At 55.7% G+C, this 25515-nt stretch overlaps 1 protein-coding gene across 2 annotated transcripts in view; it reads right to left on the bottom strand.

The window, feature by feature from the left end:
- LGR6 (leucine rich repeat containing G protein-coupled receptor 6) overlaps positions 1–25515 on the bottom strand; it is a 121530-nt gene extending 96015 nt beyond the window's left edge. For both annotated transcript variants that reach the window (XM_047841001.1, XM_047841002.1), the window contains exon 1: positions 25085–25515. In XM_047841001.1, coding sequence (XP_047696957.1) covers positions 25085–25296 — 212 coding nt within the window. In that variant the 5' untranslated portion in view covers positions 25297–25515. The remainder of the gene's footprint in view (positions 1–25084) is intronic.

Here is a 25515-nt window from a genome sequence, read left to right as displayed (position 1 = left end):
CCCTGAGGGGTATAGATGTGGGCCCAGAGCAGACCACCGCATTGCTGGGTACCGCCCCCAGGCCTTCCTGCTGCTTTCTCCCTTCCTTAGGAATGCACTTTTGCAGTCAAACCTGAGTGTCTCCATTTTCCCCCAAGAAATGAGGGCGCTTTCTGTGTGTGCTCAGGAAAGCAGGCTGGAGATGGTGGGGAAATGTGTGCTTGGGAGCTCGGTTCCAGTCTATAAAAAGACTGTTTAGTCTCAAATGTTTTATCTTTGATAAAGCCTGGCCTCCGGACGCCATGTCCTCTGAAGAAGGAAGACATTCTGTTCAGAGTAGAGCCAAGGAACTGGCAGGCTGAGCTCTGGGCTGCTTCTTGTCCGCAGCTCGCTCCCCGCTCCATGTGGGGACAGGAGGGCCATCCCCGGGCCTGCCCCATCCAGAAAGAGGGCTAGGCAGAAGGTGTTGCTGGGCTGCTGATGGTGCAGAGCCAAGAAGGGTCTTTGGTGGATTTCATGTCAGAGTTTGGTTCTCAGGGTGTTTCCAGGCTCCGCCAGCCCAGGGTTCCGGCGGAGAGGTAAAGAGGGGTGCACCGGACCGTGGCCAGGGAAAGAATGGCGAGGCCCACGGAACCTGCATCTGACTGGACTCCTCCCCCTCGCGTCCTGGGCCTGGCTCATTCTCAGCCAGGCAGGGAGGCACAAGGTGCCACAAAACGATTACCTCTAAATATTTACACTGTGCACTTCTGGACATGTCTCCACAGGAGCGGGAGCGGGAGTTCAAGGAGCACACGGGGCATGTGACTCAGGCCTCATCACTCAGCTGTCCCTCCAGGGGCCGCACCTCAGAGGCTCTGATGTGGCTCCATGCACCCACCCCACGCCCTCCGCCCCACCACCCCGACTAGCGGCCTCATTGTTCTCCCCTGGGGAGGAGGGGGCCTGCACCCCCCCTGCCCGCCCCCACATCCTGCCCAAGACAACACATGACCCAGCTGCAGGGCTCTGTAAGGTGGCGGGGGGCGGGGGGGGCCGGGAGGGTGGATTTCAAATTCAGGGGGGAGCTCCATTCAGACCTGGCCCTTTCACAGAAGGCAAGGGGTGGGGCTGGTGCCCAGGAAAGGGGAAGGAAGAGGAATGTGGCAGCTGAGAGAGGGAGGTGCAAGTTTCAAAGCCGAGATCCTCCGATGCCACAGGCCTTGGGAATGGCAAAGGGCCCTGGCAAGAGGCGCTGGGCCCTGCTTGGCTTTAGGGTGGTGGTGAGGTGGTGGGGGCGGGTGGGGGGTGCCTGGGCCGTCTCCGGGAGGGAGTCACCATGCAGGAACTCTCAACACAAGGGTTGTCCTGTGCAGTGGTGGTTCTGAGATATGACTTTCCTGGGGGCTCAGCTGTCCTGGTGCAAGCCAGAGAGCACATTCAGGCCATACTTGCACCCAGGGGAACTTCTGATCCTGGGGGTGCCTAGGGTTTGGCTGTGGCTGCATTTGCTCGGCTGTATGAACTTGTAAGCATCTACTAGGGCGGGGGCACATATTGGGCTCATGAGTTCTTGGGCGTGCTTGTCTTGTAGGGTGCTGGGCGTGTGTGTGCCATGCGTGTGAGGACACACGTGTGTATCTGTCCGTGTGCACATTAGAGTATTGTACTGTTAAAAGTCACAAACTTTCTCAGAGCATCACATGTTATAAAGATAGAAATTCTTTGGGAGAGGGGCGCCTGGGTGGCTCAGTCGGTTAACCATCCAACTCTTGATTTTGGCCCAGGTCATGATCTCAGGGTCGTGGGATCAAGCCCCCCACATCGTGCTCTGTGCTGACAGCATGGAGCCTGCTTGGGATTCTCTCTCTCTCCCTCTCTCTCTGCCTTCCCCTCCCCGCTGTCAAAAACAAAACAAAACAAAACTTTAAAAAATGTTTAAAAATAAATAAAAAAGATATTCCTTGGGAGAAACAAAGAGCCTGACTCAAGTCTCACTCCTGTGGTTGGAAAACCTTTCTTGGCTGTGTGACCTCTGGCAAGCCCAGTTCCTTCTCTTGGCTTCAGGTCCCTTCTCTGGTCTATCCCAGCATGCTGTTGGCCCCAGGAAGGGACACAGGCTGCTCGGTGATGCTGTTTGGGGGTCTAACGTGTGGCTGATTGAGATCCTGATGCCTGCTCCACTACTCTCACCCCATCGCTGCTAAAAATACACACGCGTGCACGCACGTATGCACACACACACACACACACACACACACACACACTGCAGCTCTACAGAACCAGCTTCCTGGGCGTGTGACCTGTGTGGGTGTGCGACCTGTGCAGTCTCACAGACACCCACACTCAGAAGGGTCCGGCTGAGTTCAATTTTCTCCTGTTGTCATTTTGAAATCCTTAATACATTTTGAACAAAGAGGCACCACATTTTCATTTTGCAGTGAGCCCTGCAAATTGCTTCTCTCAATCAAAATGCCAGGGGATTCAGAGAATGGGTTATAGCCCCATTCAGAAGTTTTCTTGCAGTATCCAGAGGGGCTATATGTTCTTGTAGCTGGACACAGCCACGTGTGGGAGGGGGGAGTGGGCAGGAGAGGGTCAGTGGGGCGAGGCTGGCAGGAGGAGGAGGGAGGGGAGAGAAGTGAGGGGCAGCCCTGGGCACAGGAAGTGGAAGTTTCTGGCTGCACTTTAGGAAAATGTTCTCAGAGCTTTACCCTGTGAGGCAACCGGACCACCCAAGGAAGCTGGGTGAGGCAGTGTCACCAGGGAGACAAGGAACAGGGTTTGATAAGAGGGAGGATGCTGGGGAACTGAGGGGACAGAGAGCAGCAAAACCGGAAACTGGAGGGGGGTGGGGTAACAGGAGACCCTCCCTCCCCCCCACCCCACTCCCCCCCCCCCCCCCCGGGGAAATCTGGCTGATACCCAAGGGAGCTGGCAAATTGTTCTGTTTGCATTTTTCCTTTGGGAGAAGAAACAGAGAAAGGCGAAGCCCCTGGGTTCTGCTGGGACAGGCCTGGAGGACTGTCCCCACCTGGCTGGAGAAGATGCCCAGGAAGGTGGGCCCCCTTTGGTGGTGTCTCCACTGTGGGCTAAGGTTGCCTGTCTCTGCAGCCGGGGAAAAGGCGGGTAGAGTGACCAGGAGACGAACCCCTGTTCCCAGGCATGGCTACGCCCCAAGGTCACCTCCTTGATGAGGGCTTGCCCAGCCCCCTCAGGCAGAGCTAGTGTGGCACCCCCTGTGCGCCTACAATATTTTGTCCACACTCCCTCAGCGATGATTTCTGAGCTCCTGCCATACACCTAGCACGGCACCCGCCTTCATTATTACCCCAGCACAAGGCTAATTAGCTGCGTGATCTTGGCCATGCCACTTGACATCTCTAAGCCTCCATTTTCCCATCTGGGAAAGGGGGCTAATAATAGTACTTGCCTCACACTAGTTGTAGTGAGAATTACCCGAGTTACTAAATGGAAAACATAGTACTTAATAAATAGGCCTTATTAATATTCCACTCATCCAACTGAATTATAATGATTAGTATATAATGACCCAAAGGACTATGAGCCTCTTCAAGGCGAGGACTTAATCTTAGTCCTCTCTGTATCCTCCAGTCCTAGCGGGACACCTGGCAAATAGGAGTGTGCAATAAACATCCAAAGACCGCATGACCGATGGAGATAGATGACGCGGCCTTCCCCAGCTTCTCTTCCTGGGGCTGACAACCCTCGCTCTCAGGGAGTTCTTCCTGTTGTCTGATTTGACTTTCTCCCACTGCTCTTTGAGGGCATACCCTCTATAAAGAACCTAGTCGGTGCTTAGTTCCAATCTGATGCACCATCCATGGGACCTGTCGCTAACAATGGTCACTCGTCTCTTAATTCAGCATCCTCTAGAAAAGGCCAGCGTGGGGCCCTCCTCTGAAGGATCCCTCACACACCTACAGTGGACCGTCAGGTTTCTCTTTGGCCTTTTCCCTTCAGGGCAACGGTCGGGGGGTGGTAGGGAGCAGGACAAGCCAGTGTAGAAATAGCCCAATGGGGAGGGGGTTCCTTCCCCCCAAAAAGGGCCAGGAGATAGGCTGGCTGCCACGGGGACCATCTGGTGCTCAGAGAATACTTGCTGAATTCTTCTGTCAACAAGAGAGGCAGGTGACAGGGTGAAGAGGAAAGAACACGGAATCTGGAATCAGGGAACCTGGTTCAATGAGGCCAGTACCAAGGTCTCTTCCAGCCCTACGGGTCATTATTTCCTGACTGGCTGCGGTGCTCTGGACACAGTGCTAGGCAGGGGACAGAGACAAAGCACAGGGCAGGGTCTGGGCCCTGGAGGAGTTTACAGTGTTGCTGGGGAAGGATTGTTTACTCACAGAGTAACAACAAAAAACCCACATATGTACTCTGCTTTGTGGTTTACAAGCTGCTCCTGCAGCCACTATCCCGATTAAAAGTGTGTGTCCAGACTCGAGACTAAGAGAGAAGCACAGAAGGGGGATAGGGTAAACCAGGCTGGCTTCCCGGGGCAGAAATGAGGGTGGGGTGTATATGAGACATGAGTAGCTTGCAGAACTGAGCTCGGAGCGGAAGGCATCCAGAGAACGCCCCGAGTTACACAGTGGGGGAAGGGGTTCATCGGCAGGGAGGACCGGACTGGTCATTCACTGCGGGGCTGTTAGCATCCCTCCTTATGCGGGTAGCATCTCCCAGTTGTTGCCACCCTCCAGAACACCCCACGCATTTCGAAACACCCCGTGAATGAAAGGTGCTTCCCTCTTCCTGCGCTCGATATCAGTTTCCAAACGAGGAAACATCCAAAGCTGGACAAAGTTACCTAAGGTCACAGAGCAAGTTAATGGCAGTGAGAACTAGGTCTCCTAAGCCCCAGGGCGATGCTTTTTCCACCCCATCACATTGGTCTTGGGTTTTCTAAAGCAGCGTTCCCTGCCCAGTTGATTCCCCTAGATGGCACCTCCTTATCAGAGATGACGTGGTACTTGCTGTCTTTGAGATTCTAAGCACACTCGTTAACACAAAGTTCTCTTGGATTTCTGCAATTTTCCCAGATTTCCAAACAAGGGAGTGTACTCCAATCAGGATAAAGTGTATCTGTCTTCATACACATGACAGCACAGCACATTCTCTTAGGCTTTGCACAAAGTGAGAAAAGTGCTGTAGTTTTAAATAAAAGGGCTATTGCTTCATCGTGTCATGTTCTGGCTCCCTTGTTTATAACAACCATGTCTCCCAGCCTGCCTGGAGTGGCAGGAGGGCAGGGAACGGAGGCGAGTCGTGGACAGTGAGAGAGAAGCTGGAGAGCTGGACGGGGAGGTCCTGGCACCTGGACTTGGAGCTCATTTGTAAGGGGAGAGAAGGTCCCCTGTGGTTGCTAAGCAACGGCCAGGCTTGCTCAAGTCAGACTGAACCAGGGAGATACAGGAAACCCAGAGCATCATCGTCAGGTGACCCAATTAATTCAGGTAGGGCAGGGAGGGATAAGGGGAAGGGAAGGAGACATTTTTAATGTTGAGTTATTTTTGAGAGAGAGAGAGAGAGAGAGCACGAGCTGGGGAGGAACAAAGAGAGGGGGAGACACAGAATCTGAAGCAGGCTCCAGGCTCTGAGTCGTCAGCACAGAGCCTGATGCGGCGCTCGAACCCATGACTGTGAGATCGTGACCTGAGCCAAACTCAGACGCTTAACTGACTGAGCCCCCCAGGTGCCCTGGGCAGGAGACATTCTTAGAAGTCAGGTGAGAGAAAAGTAGAAGGGTTTTTTTTCCATTTGTTTGGTTTTTGGTTTTAGTTTTAGCCCTGGGTGAAAAGACCACAGAAGTCAGGTAATGTCGCTCCGGGGTAGCAGTGCTATTTCATCTGTATGGTGTAGGTCTCCTCAAATTCTGACGGCATAGCCAGGAGGCCAGTGTATGATCCCTGACCCCAAAGAGCCCAGTCCAGTTGGAACAAGGACAAGACCGTGGACAATTACAAGCCTGAGTGGCGAGTGCTGGGACCAAGCAGCTGGAGTGTCACAGGGCCTCCTCAGACTAATTCGTACAGCCTTTTGACTCTGGTCTCAGAGGGTTCAGTCACAGAGTTGGGCCACACAATCCTGTCCTAGACTACAAACTGTCATCTCCTGGTCTCAGATTGCTCATTCATGTGCCTGGTCTCCCCACACAGGCTGGGAGATTCTCCATGACTCCCAGTTACCTGTGTTTGTCACACACACACACACACACACACACACACACACACACACGCCGTCGCCACCACCAGCTTCAAGGTCCATTTTCTATGCAGCAAGGATGGCTGGGCATGCCATGGGCAGACCCTGGCCAGGAAGACTGAGGAGGTATGTAAGACAGATGTGCAGGAGGAGGGTAGAGCATAAACCTAGCAAGGGAAGGCAGCAGTGGCTATGCATCTGGGGACCTGTCCACTTAATCGGGTCAAGCTCTGGTCTCCACTCACCGGCCAGCATCTTTTCTGGCCCTTATTCTGATCTCTGGCTCCATCTAAAAGGGCATCATTTCTGTACGTGGGAGTGTATGGGTGACTTCTATCTGCCCTATCAGACCGGAAGCACCTTAGAGAGGACTGTGACATCCCATCGGATAAGACCTCCCTGCGGGGAAGAACTATGTGACCTTCCTCAGAACTGGACATCCCTGAGCTCCCCCCCAGGGCCCCCAGGAGAAGGGCTGGGTGGGTGGGGAGCTGAGGAGGCACAGGTGGGAAGGACTAGGGCCGCCAGAGGGCGGGAGTCCCCTTTGTGTGCAGACCACAGCCCTGAGCCCTGTTTGTTTAGCTGAGATCCTGCTGCGTTTACCCTTTATTTTACCCCATAAAGGGGCAGGGTGTGTCTGGGGGTGGAAAACAGAGGAAAGGCCCCTCTATTCAGAACCACATCCCCTCCCCTCCCCCCCCCCAACCCTCACATCCCAAATGGAAGTTTTCCTTTCACATTAGGATCCCTTCCTCCTGTTCCCAACCCAGCAACGCCACTTACCTCCATGGACAGAGACAAGAAGGAGCACCCAATTGCCACCTGCCCCCACCCCGGCCAGGGGCAGCACCAAGACCCTAGTCAGGAGGTGTTCGAAATCGGACCCAGTCCCAGATTCAACCTGAATCTAGTGGGAGAGAGCAGAAGCCAAGCTCAGAACCTTTGCTGTGACAGACACTGTGCCAAAGGCTTTACAGACCCATTTTACAGATGAGACCCAGCAAAATCAAGATCCCTCTGATGCCAAAGTCCCAAGTCGTGTCCAACCCCTCCCCTCTGCCTCTCCAGCTCCCCTCTATTTGAATGCCTTTCAATAGAGCTCTGGCACATTCTCGGTCTCATTTCATTTAATCCTTTTATCAAGCCAGGGAGTGAAGCATTATTCATTCCCGTTTTAAATGAAGAAAGGAGGACTGGGAAATATTAAGTTACTTCACATCTACTCACACAGTTAATAAACGGCAGAGCCAACCCCCCACCGTTTTGCTCTGTTGAACCCAGCTGCACACAGGAGCTGGTGCGCACCGCGAGGCAGCTCGGTCCTCCGCGGGCACTGGCAGTGTGAGCCCCTGGGGCTGGAAGGGCCCGGAAGCAGGGCCAAGGCCGCAGGTCTGGGAACAATGCAGAGGGATGAGGGTCTGCCCAGGAGGGCCTCACCCCCTGGAAGTGTCTTGCTCTGAGTCTCACTCCCAGGGGCTTCGAGCACCAGTGGAACTTTCTGGAACTCAGCTCCCCTCCTCCAAGCCCACCTGGGCTGGCTCCCCTCACCTTGCTGTTGCTCACCACCAGTCGGCCACAGTCAGGGTGGGAGGGCAGTCCTGCCATCCGGAGCCCCGTCAGGCCCCTGAGGTCCCGCATGCCCGGTCCCCAGGGCGATTCCTGCCTCCTTCTTGCTGATTCTCTCCTGTCCTGCTGCCTGTGTCCTACATTCTGGCTTGTGCCCCAACAACCTACTCTCTTCTCCAACCCCTTACCTGTTTGGTTCATCAGACTTGTAGAAAGACTAGATACAAGATCTAGATCTAACATCCCTGCCCGGCAAGGAGTCCCTCCCGAAGTCTAGCCTCCCTCCGTCATGCTGCAGTTGAACTGAACAGAGTTCCGTGCCTTCCGTTAGGGTGTAGTAGTTTGTGGGCTGCGGTGTCAGCCTGCCTGAGTTTGTGACTTGGCCCCACCACCTACCAGTTGTTTGACATTGAACAAGTTACCTTTCCTCTTTGAGCTTCGGTTTCTGCATCTCTAACGCGTTATGTCACGGTTTCTCTTACGGGAATTGTGAGGGTTGCGTGAGAGTGTCCTTGTGTGTCGGGGGTAGTCGCTGTGCCTCCCAAGTGGCATATAGATGCTAGTTAGCATCTCCCCCCTCCCCCGCATTCAACCCCCAGAGCCCTGCCTCCTGGGGGAGCAGCACAGTAGGGTCACAACGGAAATGGGGCAGGGAGGCGGGGGTGGGGGGGGTGGGGAGGGCATTCTGGGTCAGCCCTGCCCTTAGGAGGCACCAGCTGCTGCTTCTCTCTGATGCTTCCAAGTGAGTGCCACCTGCCCCAGCCCTGATCTTCGCATCCTTTGATCTTCTGATCTCTGGCCAGGGTCCCCCAGCCAAAGGCATTCCTGTCTCCCAGGCCTCCTCCAAGGAAGAGCAAAGGGCTGGGCTCCTTCCCCTTCCTCCAAGCTCCTCCCTCCTCCCTGTGGTGTGTGTGTGTGTGTGTGTGTGTGTGTGTAATCAGGACTACCACAGAAGCTCTGGGACAAGGTAATAGCCAGGTTCCCTCTGAGGTGGTGATATCGGGGAGAGGGGACATGGAGAAGGGCTGGCCACCGGCATGCCATGGGCAAGGTGCCCTGGGCTGGACCGGACTCTGCTGGAAAGATGCCTTCAGCCTAAGTTCCTTGTTCCTAGTGCCCTTGTGTGCAGAGCCTCGCTGAGCACGGAGGAGGCAGACAGGGAGGACGCCGCAACCTGAGGAGAGTTGCAGGACCACAGACACAGCTGGACAGAGCCTTGGACGTTAGTGCTGGAAGAAATCTCAAGTGCCTGAGGATCAGGAGAAAGCCTGGCCTGTGGTGGCCAGCAGGGACAGGTTGGCCATTAGAAAGTGGCCTGAGAGCTTTGCAAAGGGGGGAACTGGGCCGGGACACTGAGGATGGCAGTGAGGGCTGGTACACTAGGCTCCATGGTGGCCCCCCCAAAAGATGTCTGTGTCCTAATCCCTGGATCCTGTGAATGTGACCATAATTAGTGAGGAAAAGGGTCCTCACAGGGGTAATTAAGAAAAAGAGTTTGAAATGAGGAGAGCATCCTGGATCATTCGAGGGGGCCCTTGACAAGTGCCCTTATAAGCCACACACAGAGAAGAAGTTGATGGGGAGACAGAGGCAGAGATTGGAGTGATGTGGCCACAAGCCAAGGAAGCTGGCAGCCGCCACGAGTTAGAAGAGGGGTGTGGTGGATTCTCCCCTAAAGCCTCCGTAGTGAGTGTCGTGCTGCTGGCACCTTGACTCTGGGCTTCTGGCCTCCAGCATGTGAAAGAATCAATTCCTGTTATTTTCAGCCGCCCGGTTTACGGTAGTTTGTAATAGGAGCCACTAGAAAGTATACAGTAAGTAGTCAGAAGGGTCTCGGGATACTGCTGGTCCTTGTGGCCCTGCTGCGGGCTTCCCTGCCCCGTCCCTCTCCTCCGCCACTGGCCTCCCTCCTGGTCCCACCGACGAAGCTGGTGACCCTTCCCACACCTCGCCTAGGAAACTCATCCTGACCCTGAAGACCCCACCGTGGGATCTGTGACCCAGCACTTGCACTCCTGGGTGTATAACCAACAGAAACACATCCATATGCTCACCGATGCCTGGACAAAACCACCGTGGCCGCGCTATCCATAATGCCCCCACACTGGGAAGCGTTAGGCTCCCATCAGCAGTAGAATGGATGGAACGTGCTGCGCTCTCCCAAAGCAAATACATGCGGCAGGTGAGTGTGAGTGACTTATGGCTGCAAGCAACAGTGTGGCCTGGGCAAATCTTCAAACACAATGAGGGAAAGAAGCCACATATAAAATAGCGCTCTGTTTATATAAAGTGCAAAACACAGGCAAAACTTACCTATGTTGTTAGAAATCATGACAGCGGTTACCCTTGTGGGGGCAGGTAGAGACTAGAAGGCATGGCAGGTGGAGGGCTTCTGGAAAGCTGTGGACATTCTGTTTCTTATTCTGAGTGCTGCTAATGCCAGTGTATTCAGCTTGTAAACATTTACCAGGTGACAGGTAGTCTTTTCTGCCCTGTATATTATTCTTTTTTTTAATTTTTTAACATTTATTTGTTATTGAGAGACAGAGACAGAGCGTGAGCAGGGGAGGGGCAGAGAGAGAGGGAGACACAGAATCCGAAGCAGGCTCCAGGCTCTGAGCTGGCAGCACTGAGCCCGACGCGGGGCTCGAACTCACAAATTGCAAGATCATGACCCGTGCAGAAGTCAGACACTTAACTGACTGAGCCACTCAGGCGCCCCTGCCCTGTATATTATTCTTCAATAAAAAGTTAGTTTAAAAAAAAAAGAGAGACCCATTCTGGAAAAGACTCTTCCTCGAACCTTAAGCTAACTAAGGCTTCCAGCTCTAACCCTGGCTAAGAGTTCCCTCTGGATGCCCATGGTGTCTTGTCAACACTTCTCAACTTTCTACCTTATTGAATTTATTTTTTTTAATTTTTTTAATGTTTATTTATTTTTGAGACAGAGAGAGACAGAGCATGAATGGGGGAGGGTCAGAGAGAGGGAGACACAGAATCCGAAACAGGCTCCAGGCTCTGAGCTGTCAGCACAGAGCCCGACGTGGGGCTTGAACTCACGGACCGCGAGATCATGACCTGAGCCGAAGTCGGCTGCTCAACCGACTGAGCCACCCAGGCACCCCTCTACCTTATTGAATTTAAATCAGAAATTTAGTTCCATGATTCATTTTCATCTGTGTATCCCTAGTACATTGCCCAGGCTCTGGGACATAGTAGGTGCTCAATAAACACTCGCCGACATTTGTTGGCATGGCCAAGGGCTTTGGTGTTCTCATGCTTCCCTCCCAGAGTTCCCTGGCCATGGGCCCCAGCAGCCTGGATCGTCACAGGACTCCATGGTGGGACACGTTCCTCTCCACTGCCGCCCCCCCCCCACCTCCTGAGTACCCCCACAACCAACCCATGCATATCCTCATCTAAGCACTTCCAAGGTGGTAACTTTCTGACCCACCAGCCTGAGATCTCTCTTAACGCAGACCACGGGACTTACTCATCCTGGACCTTCAGAGCCTAGGTGAGAACCGGACACGCAACAGGAGATTGAAGAACCTCAAGTTACTGGAGCCCTCTCTCCATCCAAGCCCAGGGGCAGGCACATACCTTTGTCTTAGCTTGTTTGAAACTGGATGGAAATTTTCAAAAGAAGTGTTCTTTAAAAAGAAAAAAATAGTAAGGAGAACGAACAGGAAAGGCAAAAGCTTCTAAGTAGAAGGGTTTATAGAACAGATGCCTCACTCTAATGAAACCCAAGCCTGGCCACGAGCTGGCTAACTGGCAGCTTAAGAGGCTCCCCAGCACGGCTCCGCGCTCACCGCAGCCGTCTGGGTTGGATGCCACACCTCCGGCCTGTGGGGGAGCCAGGTTAGGGCCATCACCAGGTCTGACGAGGGTGGCCTCCCTCCCGGCACTCTCTCAGGCGAGCACATCTGCTTCAGCCTAGGCTGGTTTCTGCTCTGTGCCTCCTGCTTCTGGCCATTCATTAGCTTATTCATCCATTCATTCTTTTCCTCATTCATTCCACCAATATTTTTGAGCACCGATGTGCAAGGCGCTTATGCCAGCGCTGAGGATGCCAGGGGGCACTGGCAGCTGGGGCCCAGCTTTCCTGGGGGCACCCAGTCTGGTTTGGGAAACAGACAAGTAGACAGAAGTTAGAACCCAAAGGGGACAAGCCCTGGGGCGGAGCAGGACACCATGGGGAGCCCTCTCCCAGGTTGAGGGATTGGGGAAGGTTTTCCTGAAGCAGAGACATCTCAGTCAGCCCCTTGCATCCTAAATCAAGCTGCTGTTTCCCTGGTTTTCTCCAAAGGCCGGGCCCCAGAGCTGCAGACTTGTTGTCTGGACCCACTTCTCCACCACATCCTTGCACTAACTCACAGTGATGTCCTAGGGGCTCTTTCTTATCACCCTAGACGTAAGCCAACGGTGCGTCACCCAAGTACAAATGAGGTTAAAGCAATTCTGGGTGGGAGAGTGGGGGGAGAGTGGCTGGCCAGAGACTGAACTGATGACCTGAGTTATTGCAAGGGTAAGCTTTAGGGCAAGTGCCAGGCACGCTCTGAAATGCAGATTCCGACTCAGTAGGTCTGGGGTAGGGCCTGAGCTTTCGCACACTCTCGCAGTTCCCAGTGGTCTAAATACACTGCTGGTCTAAAGCACGTACTTAGAGTAAAAAGGCTTTGGGAGATTCAAGGGACTAGACGGCATAAATCGTCTGTAAGCAGCCCCTCATAGTTTTTTTTCAATCACTTTTTTGCTAAGTATTGATCCGACTGACTCACAGAGAGGTCCAGTTGTGGCCTGGCCAAGAGGCCAAGCAGAGGCTGAAATCTGGCCCTCGCTCCACTCACCAACTCTGCCCCCTCCCCGCACGCTGGGGCCACAGGGGCACTGAACAGCTGACCGCAGCCCTGAGTGCTGTGGGGCAGGGAGCTGCAGCGCTCTGGGGTCCCCGTGGAGGGGCGGGCAGAGACCCTCGGTGGCCTCAGCAGCCCCTCCAGGATCCCTGGGGACCACACCACATCTGCCTCTGAGGCTGCCTCCGTGCTCACGTTCCTCCAGTCCATCCACCAGGGCCTTTGAGGCTAACAAAGCAGGGGTAGCTGCTGGCTCTCTCCCCTCTGCCCAAAACAGGAAGGAAACTCAGGAGTAGTGCAGCAGGAAGGAGGAGGGACACCAGGAAGAACTTCCCAGTGATCACGTTCTTGAGGGGCGACACTGAACGAGTGGTGGAGTGGTGAAGGACTTGGTCTGTCCGTGTGCGGTGGTTTCCAGCCAGGGTTAGGGGCTGGGGGCTGCAGCAAAACCTCAGGAGGGCTCCCGGGGCAAGAGTCTGAATTTCCAAACCTCTTCCTTTTACTACACTCTTTCCCCGCCCCCGCCCCCGCCCCCGGCCCCCCTACAGGTCCTGGGGCTGTCCATCAGCACTGGGCACACCAGGGTTCTAGGGGTTAGCCCAGGTATTTCCTGACCCCAAGCCCCACCCCCAGCAGGTCCCCCGGGCCCCCGCAGCATGGTGCCTTTGCACCCCCATGCCAATCTGGAGGGTGAGGCTAATACTTTCTGGCAGGTAGAGGCAGGGCAGGCAGAGGGAGAGGCGGCACCCTGGGCTTCTGCATTCAGATCAGGGGAGCCAGCAACGAAACGAGGGTTGGCGTGGCGTCGGCTGGCGGGGGGGTGGGCATTCCTCTTTCCGCTGGCTGCACATAGTTAATGGGGGGCCTTGTTCTGGCTGGGCACGCAGCCCTGGAGGTGCTGGTGATGGCCATGCCTTGTCCCAGCCCCCGGGATCTCAAGTCTCACTGAGTGAAGCTGCAAATCTCCGGGGACCCTGGCACCTTCCTCATCCCACCCTCTCGACATGGCCTCACTTGTGCTCCTTCTCCCCCTCCCTTCCCTCTGCCTCTTTATACGTGATCATTTTTCTCTACGACATCCTAGGATCAGCGACTGCCAGCCCAACAGGAAGCAGGCCTGAAGAGACCAGAGGACTTGTCCAAAGGCACTCAGCAAGCTGGCGGCCGTGACAGAATTTTAGCTCAGGGTCTCCTGACTTCAACTCCACCAAACAGAGAGCAGACCTACAGCAACAGGTGGGCAGGGGGCAGGGGAGTTTCAGACAAAATTGGAGGAGGAGACCTATTGACACCCCCCCCCCATTCTTCCAGAATGTGCAGCCCCTCACCGCACAGTAGGAAGAAAAACCACAGCAGAAGGGTGGGAGAGTTGGGGGGGGGGGTGCGGAGAACAGGGCAGTGCAGCGGGGTGGGAGCATATCCTGAGGGGGCCTCATACAGGGTGGCACTAAATCTTTGTCTCCACCCTGGACCAGCCGCTGTGGCTTGTAGGTGGAGGAGAACTGTTAATATCATATGGGTGCGGAGCACAGCTGTCCTGCGAGGGAGCACACACTCCATAAACGTCTGTCAGTTGAATAAATGAATAATAATAGTTCACACCCATTGAGGTTACTATGCGTCAGACACCATTCTAAGCACTTTCCATTTATTAACTCATTCAACCCTCCCAAGAGCCCTAGGAGGTGGGTATCGTTAACATCCATATCATGCACAGGTGAGGAAACTAAGGCACCAAAGAATAAATCCTTCCCCAAAGACTGGTAAAAGGCAGAGGCAGGGTCTGAGCCCTGGAGAGCTGGGCTCATACATTTAACTACTCTGCTAAACTATGAAAAACTGGGGCACCCGGGTGGCTCAGTCGGTTAAGCATCTGACTTCGGCTCAGGTCATGATCTCACGCTTTGTGGGTTCGAGCCCCGCATCGGGCTCTGTGCTGACAGCCCAGTGCCTAGAGCCTGCTTCAGATTCTGTGTCTCCCTCCCTCTACCCCTCCCCTACTCGTGCTCTGTCTCCATCCCTTTTTAAAAAAATTTTTAACTATGAAAAACTGGAAAGGGGGAAAACACACACAGAGGCCTTTCCAGTTCAAACAATGGTCTTGCCCACCAGAGTCTGACAACTGGCTCATCCGTAGACACACCAGGATGCAGGTGGTCTCTGTGCCTCCCCTCGGCACAGGCACCCCCTCAGCCTCGCCCCCTGCAGATGCCACGCTCAGGCCAAAGATCGTCTCCAGCCCAGTGATACCCAGTGTGCCTTCCAGCCCCGAGGCCACCTCAGGTGCCTCTGGACAGAGGCTGCCTTTTCTACCCTGTGGCGTCCCTCAGGCGCCCCCTGTCCCCACGTCCGTCCTGAGTGTGGGAACAGAAGACCTGTATCTGGCATGTTAGGGATCATAGTGCAGAGCACAGAGAAGGGGTCTCATTTGACTTCATGACCACTTGGAAAGAGAGGCTGGTTAAGAGATTCCTCATCCTACACACTAGAAATAGGAGGCTCAGAGAGGGTCAGCGTGGAACAGTTTACAGGACCCAGGGCAAAATAAAAATGCAGGGCTGCTAGTTACAAAATTATTACGAATTGTATGGTGGTGGCAGCGAAGCGTGAACCCAGACAAGGGCCTGTGTGACTGGAGAGGAGGCAGGTCTGTAAAGCGGGCCTTGGTTTAGGGGGTTCGCCCTAGTCACCCAGCTCACAAATGCAAGGCTCGTGTTTGGGAGAGCTGGGGTCCAGTCTGGGCTGAGAAACGAGCTGGCTCCTGGCTCCAGACTCTCCTGGGTCTGCCCCCAGGTAAGTGAGGGCGGGCAGCCCAGGCCCTGTCCCAATTCTCGTTCTCTCTTGCTTTTGTCGGAGACAATAGTCCCCTTCCTTTCTTGTCTCCTCCCAGCCTCCTAATCGGCTCTGTCCACCACAAAGGCAAGGGATTCGTTTACGGCCCCTTCCTGCCTCAATCTTCGCAATCCCTGGACACTCGATCCACCTCCCCATCCTCAGACACCCCCGCCCCTGGGCTGCCCCAGATCTGGAGCTAAGGGGGAGGGAGAAAGACTGAATGCATATTCCTGTATTGTTTGTGGCCCTGTTCAGAGTGCCCCCTGCAGGTAGGGGCCGGTACTAGAGTGTGTGTGTGTGTGTGTGTGTGTGTGTGCGCTAGCATTTGAACAAGAGAGTTGTGATGTGGTCCTAAGAGGAAGGGAACCAGGAGCACAGATTCTGCCCTTCTGGAAGCTCCCTGTCTGCAGCCTGAGGTATGGCCCCTCTTCCCCTAGGAGCTCCAACTTCTAATGCAAAGAGACATGGCTCCTGCCCTCAGGCACCCTGAATCTGATGAGGCAGACAGCCTTTGTCAGGTGGACAGACAGAAGGACACACACACCCCATAAACACACACAACTATGCAGTCCTACTTGATATTTTCACAGCAGGAGAAATAACATCCTCTATGCGCTAAGCACTCTTCCAGGCAGGACCTTGCTTAATACAACCACTTCATCAGGGAGAGACGATTATTCTGTTTTGCAAATGAGCATCAATCTAGGGCTTTTAACGCCCACCCCTGTGGTTTTTCCCTTGCACAACTGCCCCTCCAGGGGTTTCTGCGTCGATGGCATCAGTTAGGCATGAGTTTTCCTTCCTCCGTGCGCTTGCCCCGCTGTTCCTTATCTGGACCTGCCTGGTGCACGCCTCACTCCCTGAAATGTGTCACAGTTATCCGTGTGCCTGTCTTATCTCCTCCTCCGAGCCCCCAGGGCAGAGGAAAGAGCACGGGCTTTGGAGCCCCCAAGCCTACCTCCAACCTTGGCTCTATCTCTTCACTGGGTGTCCCCCCTCTCCCGCTCCCTGTCTGAAAGGGGAGGAAGGAGGACACCAGCCCCACAGGGTGGATGCAGGAGGAAGCCTTCAGCAGGGCGCTCTCTCAGACAGCAGACAGCCCACGTCCGCTAAGTGAACAAATGAAGGTTTGCTCCCCACACAGCTTGACAGTTTGAGCGGCATTATCACTGACCATTAACAAAAGGGACAGGGAGACCTCAACATGAGCTGGGGTGAGGGTATTATCCGAATTGGAACAGTGCTCCTTGGCAACAGTGCTTAGACGGGGCTTAAACGCACTCTACCCACAGAGATATCCCCACTGCCCTGCACAGTCTTCTATGCAAAGGAACGTGAAGCAAATTGCGAGAGACCCAGAGACCTGGGGAAAAGAATCCTTAGGCTGGGTCAACCTGGGAAGGCTTCCTTCCTACAGGAGGTGTTAAAAGCCCCTTAGCGGCTGCTGCCTTTGGCCCGTTTCCCAGGAGTCAATGGTAACTCAGGTCGGGGGACAATTCAGGCTTGCAAATCATACGGGGAAGTGGAATAAACCTCGACATTCTTGGTCCTCCGTAGACCACTTAAACAAGCACCCCCTCCCTGCCCTGTGGTGACCCCAGCAACGTACTGGGCTGGGGTGATAGATGGGAGCGGTGATGGCACCTCCTGTGCACAACCACTGCTGCCCTCGCCCCCCTTCAGTGGTCTCACTGCTTTGGCTTTGAGCCTAGGGACCGTGTCCAAATCCCTGACACCAGTGTAATGGAAGGCACTCAGCACCCTCCTCCCATCCGCCTGTCTGGACACTCTCAGGGACGCTCCACCTCCTCCAGCACCTCCAAGGGCAAAGGGGAGGGTACACTGGAGGAGAGGATGCAGAGAACTGTGTTCTAGAACCAACCCTCTGCGTCTCATTCCCAGCAAAGCCCTAGGTTGACAGAGGTGCCTAGGTGAGACGCAGAGCCACCTTGTGCCTGCCTCAGTTTCTCCTGCCAGGTGCTTCTCCCCAGAGAGATCAGAGTGGGTAATAACAACAGCTCCCACGTATTGGGCATCTGCTGTGTGCTGAGCACGCTGCCAGATTAGGAACATCTTTCAAAGAGCTTGTGTTCTTATGCCCATGTTGAAGCTAAGAAGTGGAGGCTCAGGAAAGTGAAGAATCAATCAGGCAGGGCCATCCAGCGAGTTAGTGCTGGAGATGCGATTTGAACCTGTGCAGTCAGGCTGCAAACACGAGCTTCCTCCACAGCAGTGTTTCCAGGTGTGTCGAGAGGGTATCGGCCCCTGGGGGGCCAGATGCTGCCTGGGGTTGGCTAGATGCCTTTGGCTGGGAGCAGACTAGTTGATTTATCCCAGCTGCTAAACACCTTGAATCAGTTGTGAGTGAGTGTGTGTGTGTGTGTGTGTGTGTGTGTTTAAGTGTGGCCCAAGGAGAAAAAGGCTGAGAGCCCTGCTCTGGAATATCCTGCCTTGAGGAGTGAGACAGAAAAGGCTGTCGTGATCAAGGAACAGAAGCCACAGTGTTCTGTGTTCGAGGCCCATGCTTTCCCTTCTCCTGGAGAGCCTTCCCTGTCCCACCCCCCGGCTGACTCCCCTGGTTCTGCAGGACTCAGGATGGGCCTCTCCTCCCTCTCCAGGGCCTCCCCTGGCCAGCCCAGTCTTCCCTGTCCTGGAAGTGCTCTTGACCTCACTGTTGGTCCTTGGGGGACGCGCCCCATGACCATCTGGTACAGTGAGCCAACTTACCCCGTCTGCCGTCACATCCCTATCCCCACCCTGACTGCTTCACAGAGGACCCGACATCTTCCCTTCAAGCAGCCCCAGAGAGGAGCTCCCCGAGACACTGCTGGCCAATAAGAGGGGAACGAAGCCACTGGCACTTGAGAAACACAAGAAACTGGAAATAGGCTGGAATAGGCTGGAAATAGGCTGGAATAGGCTGAGGGACGGCTCAGCCTGCAAGTTTAACATGCCCAGAGTCTTGCCCATCCCCTCAGGGCTCAGAAGCCCCCAGCTCTGACCCCCTGAGAGGCAGGGCACTACAGTGGTCAGGGCAAAGACTGCCTGGGTTGAAATCCTGGTACCAGCAATCACTGGCTGGTGGCCTCAGGCCGGACCCTTAACATCTAAAAGCTTCAGTCTCTCCATCCATAAGATGGGGCTAACACCAGTACCTCTCTCCCAGCGTTTCCATGAGATGATGCCGGGGGAGTGCTCAAATAAACGCGGTACGTGCCATCTGTTACCATTATCAGTGGAGGCAGGGACACCGGCACAATGGCAATTTCTAGATATGTCTGTCTGGGCCCCAAGAATGACCTTCCTGACAATCTGGTTTCTTCCTAGAAGAAAAGTTACAGTCCAGGGAATGAAAACATCAGCTGTGAAGGCATCCCCACCAGCAGACAGGAGAGGCATAAAACCAGGCACAGGTTTTATGTTTCCCTGGCCTCAGCCTTAGATTCTGTATCTCACCCAATTAATCAGAGGGGGCCCAGGTCCCAGGGAATTCAAAAGACAGGACTTCCTAGTGGCTCTGGAGGAGAAAGAAGACAGTGGCACAAAGAAAACCTCAGCTCTGGAGGTGCCCTGTCGCTGAGCAGCCGGGCCCAGCCCCCACCTGCCCGCTGCCAGCCCGCCCGTGGCCTGCTCTGGCATGGCTCCGGGGGGCGCACTGCCAACCCCGTAGCTCTCCCCCCACCATGTCCTTCTGCTGCTTCCAAAATAACTCTGCTCCCTGCCCAAGTTTGGCCTCTTGGGTGTTTTTCTCCTCCTGAGACCTGTTCTCCCATGTCTGAAGGGCGGGAGGAAAGACGTGAACTGTCATTAGAAATCAGGGACCACCCCCTTTTTTAAGCAAGGGACTACTTAGCACAAAGGGGCTCCCACAATTCTGACAGCCCCTGAGTCAATGCATCCATTTCAGTTTGGCTGAAAGAAATCACTCCCAATATGAGGAAGAGGGTTGGAAATTTCTCCCCCACCCCCCGGTCTCTTGTACCTTCCCAAAGCCCCAGCCACTAGGACTCCTTGTCCTTGGCCCTGCACCCAACAGAACGAGTTACTAGCCTAAGGTCACACAGCTCATTAGGGCTGAGAGCTCTGAGGAGAATCCTTACGGGTCCCTTAGGGCATGTTCCAGGGCAGAAATCCCTTCCCTTCCTAAGGCCGTACCAGAGAAGGCTCTAATTTCACGGAACTTCCATTTCCGGGGACAAGTTGGACTCTCCAGATGGGGGTGATCTGGAAGCCTAGACTTCTCCTCTCTGGAGAGTCTCCCACCAGGTGCCAGGCCAGGGCGCATCTCCTCAGGGGTCCCTGTGAGGAGGACCACTTCTTCCATCATCCCGGGGCTGGGAGCCCAAGAGCAGACCAGGCTCTGTGAAAGGCCCCTTTCCCTGCAGGTCAGCGGGAGGGGACTTTATTAGGACAGAAGGAGCGAGGGAGGGAGGGAGGGAGGGAGGCAGGAAGGTAGGTGGGCCGGCCACCCGATGGGGCTGAAGAAGATCACGCTGGCACCTTAAATCCCCACCCTGTCACAGGTGGTTCTCTGATTCTCTTTCTGGGCCTCAGTAGATCATTTGCCTCATTTGATCATTGCAGGAAACTAACGGTGGAGAGGTTAAGTGACTTGTCCAGAGACGCGCGGCTCATAGACGGTGCGGCGGGGACTGGAGCCCGCACGCAGAGCCAGAGCCCCGCGGTCCCCGGGCAGGGCCTCCCCACGTGGCACCCTGTCCTGTGCCCTGTGCGTGTCTCTGCCTGGTGGGCACGGGTCAGTGTGGGAAGCGGGCTGCGGCACGTGTGGGGCCATCAGGGTTGAGGGCCCACGACATGGCGGGGGGGGGGGGGGGCCGAGCGGGGGGCGGGCTGGGGGCCAGCTCTGCTCCGAACCAGGCCTTCTTCTCCTCCGCCAGCCGCCCCACCCGGCCGCGCCCAGCGCCCGCTGCTGCCAGAGCAGAGGTTTCCTTTTTCTTTTGCCTAGGGTTGTTTCCTGCCTTTCCTTTGAACTGGGGTGTTGGCTTCTTCACACACTCACTCTCCTCCGGCGACCCCCCCAGGACTGCCCTCTGATGGGCCCGGCCCCTCAGGCTCCTCTTTGGAACAAGGCTGGCAGCCCATTCCTGGAATCACTCTCCCCTGCTTCGCCCTTCTCCTCTCTGCCCTGGTCTCCGTGCTGCCCAGATTCCGCATCCCCCCACCTTCCCTCTGTCCCTTTCCCCTACTGCCCACCTCCGCCAAGCTCTCCCTGGGGGCTTTCTCCCTCCCGCATCAGGAGAGCAGGCTCAGAGTTGATTTCTCCCTGCCTCTCCTCTTCTAGGTTTTCAATGAAATGTGTCAACACTGAAGTCCAGAAAGGTCTGGGAGCTTGCATCACGGCAACTGAGGGACTGAGGATTAGAACTCCCAAATCCCAAGTTTCAGAAAGGCGGGGACAGCTCAGGCTCTTAGAATCTACTAGAAAGGGGGACTTTCTAGTTTCCCTTCGGGCTCCAAGGCCCCACCTAGGAAAGGTAGCCTTGGAGGTGAGAAATGAGACCTGGCACATTGCGCCCCCGGGGTTCATGCTGCCCGAGGCCGGTTTTCGTCCACTGAGGCTGCACGTTTCCCTGCGTCCTCATGTGACAGGCCCTGCACGGCCCATCTGGGCATGTTGGGAGTAGGCTCGGGTCTTTCACCCGTTGCCCCCCTCCTGCTCCTGACACTCTAAGACTGCACCAGCCAGCAGAAAACTACAGTTACTCTGGGTTCCCAGCATAGAGACTTCTGTCTCCTTGCCAGCCACTCTTCCTTCTCACGGACACACACACACACACACACACGCGCGCGCACACCATTCCACTCTTCGACAGAACAGTGCTCCTCCTCTCCTCCCAAGGTTAGCTCCAGGACTTCCCCCTCCAGGAAGACTTCCATGGCTAACACTTCTTGGCCCTGGTCACCCTAATAACAACACTGGCTGACACTGATTGAGCCCTTCCCATGAGCCACAAACTGTGCCAAACCCTTTACAAACATTACTTCAGCGAATCCACACAGCAGCCCTATGAGGTTCCTCCACTTACAGGTGCGGAAACTAAGTCACAGATCAACTGGTCCAGGTTCACACAGCTTCGTGATGACTCTTCCCCTGGTCCGTTGGGGCCAATGCCCATGCTCTCAATCCCTCTGCCCTCCCCCAGCGGCCCGCCTCCATCTGGTCATGGACATTCCCCAGGCAGTGATGAAGAGGATGGAGATTATCTAGAATTCACACACACACACACACACACACCATCTGACCTTTCAAACAAGCTTAGTGGTTAACACGGGCAGTCTTAAGGGGAGCGAAGTCCCAAGAGGCTGATAAGGGGTCTGACTAAGGCTGCATGGAGGGGCAGCCCCTCCCTTAGCCCTGGGAGCAGGAATAGTGGGAGATGGCTAGGGGTACTCAGGGGTAACCGCAAGTGTAGGACCTTTTACAAGTGTAGGACCGTCTGCCCCTGATACCGCTTGACTCTGGGAGCCAGAGGAGGAGCTCAGTGTAACTACTCAGATTCTCCCGCTCGGGGACAAGTATTTGCCGTCCGGACCCTCCCGCCCCTTCGCTGTGTGTCTGGGGGGTGGAATATGGCAAGAGGCGTCATGTCTTCACGTCACCATCAGACTAGAATGCCAAAGCTCCCTCTCCTCCAGGTGGGCTCCCAGAACAGGCCCTACCCAGGGACAAGGTCCAAACTCCAGTGAGGCTCATGGAGACTCAGTTCGGGAGGAGATTTTTTTTTTTTTTTTTTTTTATGAGAGATGCCTGTAAGACCGTGGGTATTTGAAGTCTGTCCTCCCAACCCTGATCAAACAGGGCTGGCATTGGACCCCAAAAGAGTCATAATTTTTGGACTTGGGTGTCAAAGCAAAGGATAGCAGCTCGGTGCAAAGAAGACATTCCAGTGTTCCCAAGAACCAAGGTGGAGGAAGGTGGAGGTGTGTGCACCATGAAGGGTAGCTGGCAAGAAGGAGAGACTCTCACCTTTCCAGGTGGGGAAACAGATGTGAAGTACTTTTTACCGGGGCAGGTCAAGGACCCGCAGGTATCTTCTGGACCCCATAGTTTCTTGGTGCCTCCTAGGGTTCAACCTATGGCTCCTTCTAGGGATCTTCAAGAACCCTCTGGCCTGCTCTGGACACCAGGTGTTTTAAGCTTACTTTTCTCCTTCTTGACCTTGTGTTAGGAAGACTGAAGTGTCCACTCCTCTCCCACCCCCCCCCCCCACTGTCAACCAACTGGTTGGATCCCAGGTCCCTAGAATGACCAAGCATTGACCAAGGCCAGCACCCACAGTTGAGTCCCTAGCACACACTTTTCTTCCTGCCACAGACCATTCCCTTGAGTTCCATACTCATCATCCCTGGACTCAGTTTCCCTCTCGTGTGAAGGGTCCTGGGAGCTTGCATCCATCTCCACCCAACAGCAGGCATTATAATAACAGCCACTATTTCTACAACCCCACCCCCACCCCCGTGTGTCAGGCACCGCGCTGGGGAATTTACACAGGCATATTATCTCATTTAATCCTCCCTGTTACCCACCCACTTCCTTCCATATACAAATGACGAACCCGAGGCTTAGAGGAGCTCAGTGACTCAGTGGGTGGCAGAACCGGGAAGGAACCAGGGTTTGGGGGCCCAGACAGAAAGGCACTGCTGGTTCCATCATCAAATGCAAATCTGCACCAGCCTCGGTTAGAGTTGGGCTCCTTGAGGCAAGGCCAGGTTGGGCATTTCCTATCATTGCTAAGAAAGAAAGGAGCCCCACAGTGTCTCTGTCTTTGCTCTTCTCAGTGACAACCCTCATGCCTGCTTCACTTGCAATGCATTTGTGACCAGGCTGCTCTCCTGAGAAGCAAAAAAGAAGGCTCCTCCCCTGAGCCCCCCTGAGGCCAGCTGCCCCCAGCAGAGACCTCTTCCTCCACCTTCCACATGGGATCCTTCTGCCACCCAGGGCAGGGGACATGGTTTTCTACCACCTCCCTCCAATATTCCGGAGCCCATGACATTGTACCTCTCCTTCCCCAAGTTCTTCCAGAAAAAGGGTCCATCTGGAAAGATGGGTGCTGAGAAAGGAGCAACCAATCTCTGGAAGAAGGCTCCTTCAAGTCAGGAAAGGGACCTTCCTTCTGCTCCCCCCACCCCCAGAGAAAGACTCTACAGATGCCATTCCCAAACTCTTTCTAGCCACAGAATCCTGCCTTCAAATAAAACAATGTCATATACCCCCAATGTATAAAATGGCAAAAGTGGGGCCGCCCTAGCTGTCGCAGGCATGGGGGTTGTCAGTCCTCCTCTGGCAGCTGCAGGGACACCCTCACAGCCCTCCAGTCCTCAGACTATCTGCCCCTGCCTCCACCCCCTGGGCTGTGAAGGATTCAATTTGCCCTTCTGGAATATGGACACTATTTTCTCCTCTCACTCCCTGCCCTGGTCCCCAGCCTATATCTCTTCAAGTGACCAGGGACATCCAACTAAGGACAGAAGGATTGGGAGGGGAGCCCCATGAAGGGTTGCAATTCGGACCCTCCACATGCTGCCAGGACACCACCACAACTGATCGCCCTGAGCTCAACAAACACGTGCTGGACCCCTGTGAAAACTAGCCCAGCCCCCTCTTCCTCAGAGATCCCAGGTCCTGGAGCCCCACAGCCTACGCCTGGGACAGATGGTCCCAGATTTTCCCACCTGAACTCCTTAAGAAAAGGTGAAGGAGCCTGGACAGGGCTGGGGCTTGGGGGGGGGGGGGGGGAGCAGGTTTCCTTTCCCCAGAGCAGGGGTGGAGGTGGAGTTAGGTAGTCTGGAATGTGCTCTCACACCCTCCTCCTGCGCAGGTGGGAGCAGTGAGTGCCCCCAGCCCTGAGGCTCTGAGGGGAAGCCTCTGAGCCTTCCTCAGGACAGCTGCCCCCAACAGGGTCCCCTTCACACGCCATCTCACCCCAACTCAGCTCTAAAAATGGTTCTCTGGTTTTCAGCCTCGGCGCCTGCCCACAAATTAGTGTCTCCAACACGGCCTCTTGGGACATGACTTCAGGGAGGCCCCTGGGGGAGCCAGGAGGCCTCAGCAGAGGGAGATGGTGCTGACAGGGTCCCTTTTGGAGAAGCCAAGAGTGAGCAAGGCCCCCCTCCCAGCTTCTGGGGTCCCCCCACCAAGGCCACCCAGCCTCACCACGACGGCCGTGCTCTCCCTGCGGGACAGAGGAGAGGAGGATCTCCGCACCCCACTGGAGCCCCTCCCCTCTCCTCCACCACCAATTCAGTCAGCTTTGTCCTCAGCCACCTTCCTGGGCACTGCCGTGCTGGAGGCGAAAGCAGCAAGAGGAGGGCCGGCCAGCCCCGGGGCCCTCCAGCTCCAGGGTCCAGACACCCACCTCTCACCAAGCCTGAGCTCCCACAGTGAACCCCCAGACGGGAGCCACTGAGACACCAAGGCAGGCCAGCCTGATTTTCAGTCTGACTCGCCCCCTCCCACAGCCGCGCCCCACCCCAGTCCCGCAGCAGTCCACTTGTCAGGGGAAGAGCCCTCCCCGGATGCCCGCGCCTCCCGGCACCAGCCTGGCAGGTGCCCTACACCGAGGCCGGCGCTAGCGGGCGGCCAGGGAGGAGCAGGGAGGGACGTGCGGGCCAGTACTCACAGGTAAGCCGTCAGGGGGTCCAGATCCCCGGGCACGGCGGAGAGCCCGAGCTCAGAGCAGTCGGCAGACAGCATGATGCCGTCCTCCTGGCAGTGGCAGGGAGCCGGGCAGGCGGCGGGCGCCGGGCCGGGCTGGGGGGCGCCGCCGGCGCGCGCGGAGGCGCACAGCGCGGCGCAAAACCACAGCGCCCGGAGTCCGGTCGGGCTGGGCATCTCGGCGGCCGGCGGCCGAGGCACCTGGCGGGCGGACGGGCGAGCGCACCGGCGCGGAGGCAGCCGCTGCTCGCCTCTGGGGCCCGCGGCCGGGCCGGCGGGCAGCGCCGTCGGTGGGGACCGCCCCGCGGGCTCTGCTGGGTGTCGGCGGCAGCGGCGGGGAGCGCGGGTCGGTGCAGTCAGAGAGGGGCAGGCATTGTTGAGTGATCTTCGTTATTC

This window comes from Prionailurus viverrinus, chromosome F1 (assembly GCF_022837055.1).
Source record: "Prionailurus viverrinus isolate Anna chromosome F1, UM_Priviv_1.0, whole genome shotgun sequence".
NCBI classification, from domain to species: domain Eukaryota; kingdom Metazoa; phylum Chordata; class Mammalia; order Carnivora; family Felidae; genus Prionailurus; species Prionailurus viverrinus.
Note: the sequence above shows the minus strand (reverse complement) of the source record. Positions and strands in the feature narration are given on the sequence as shown.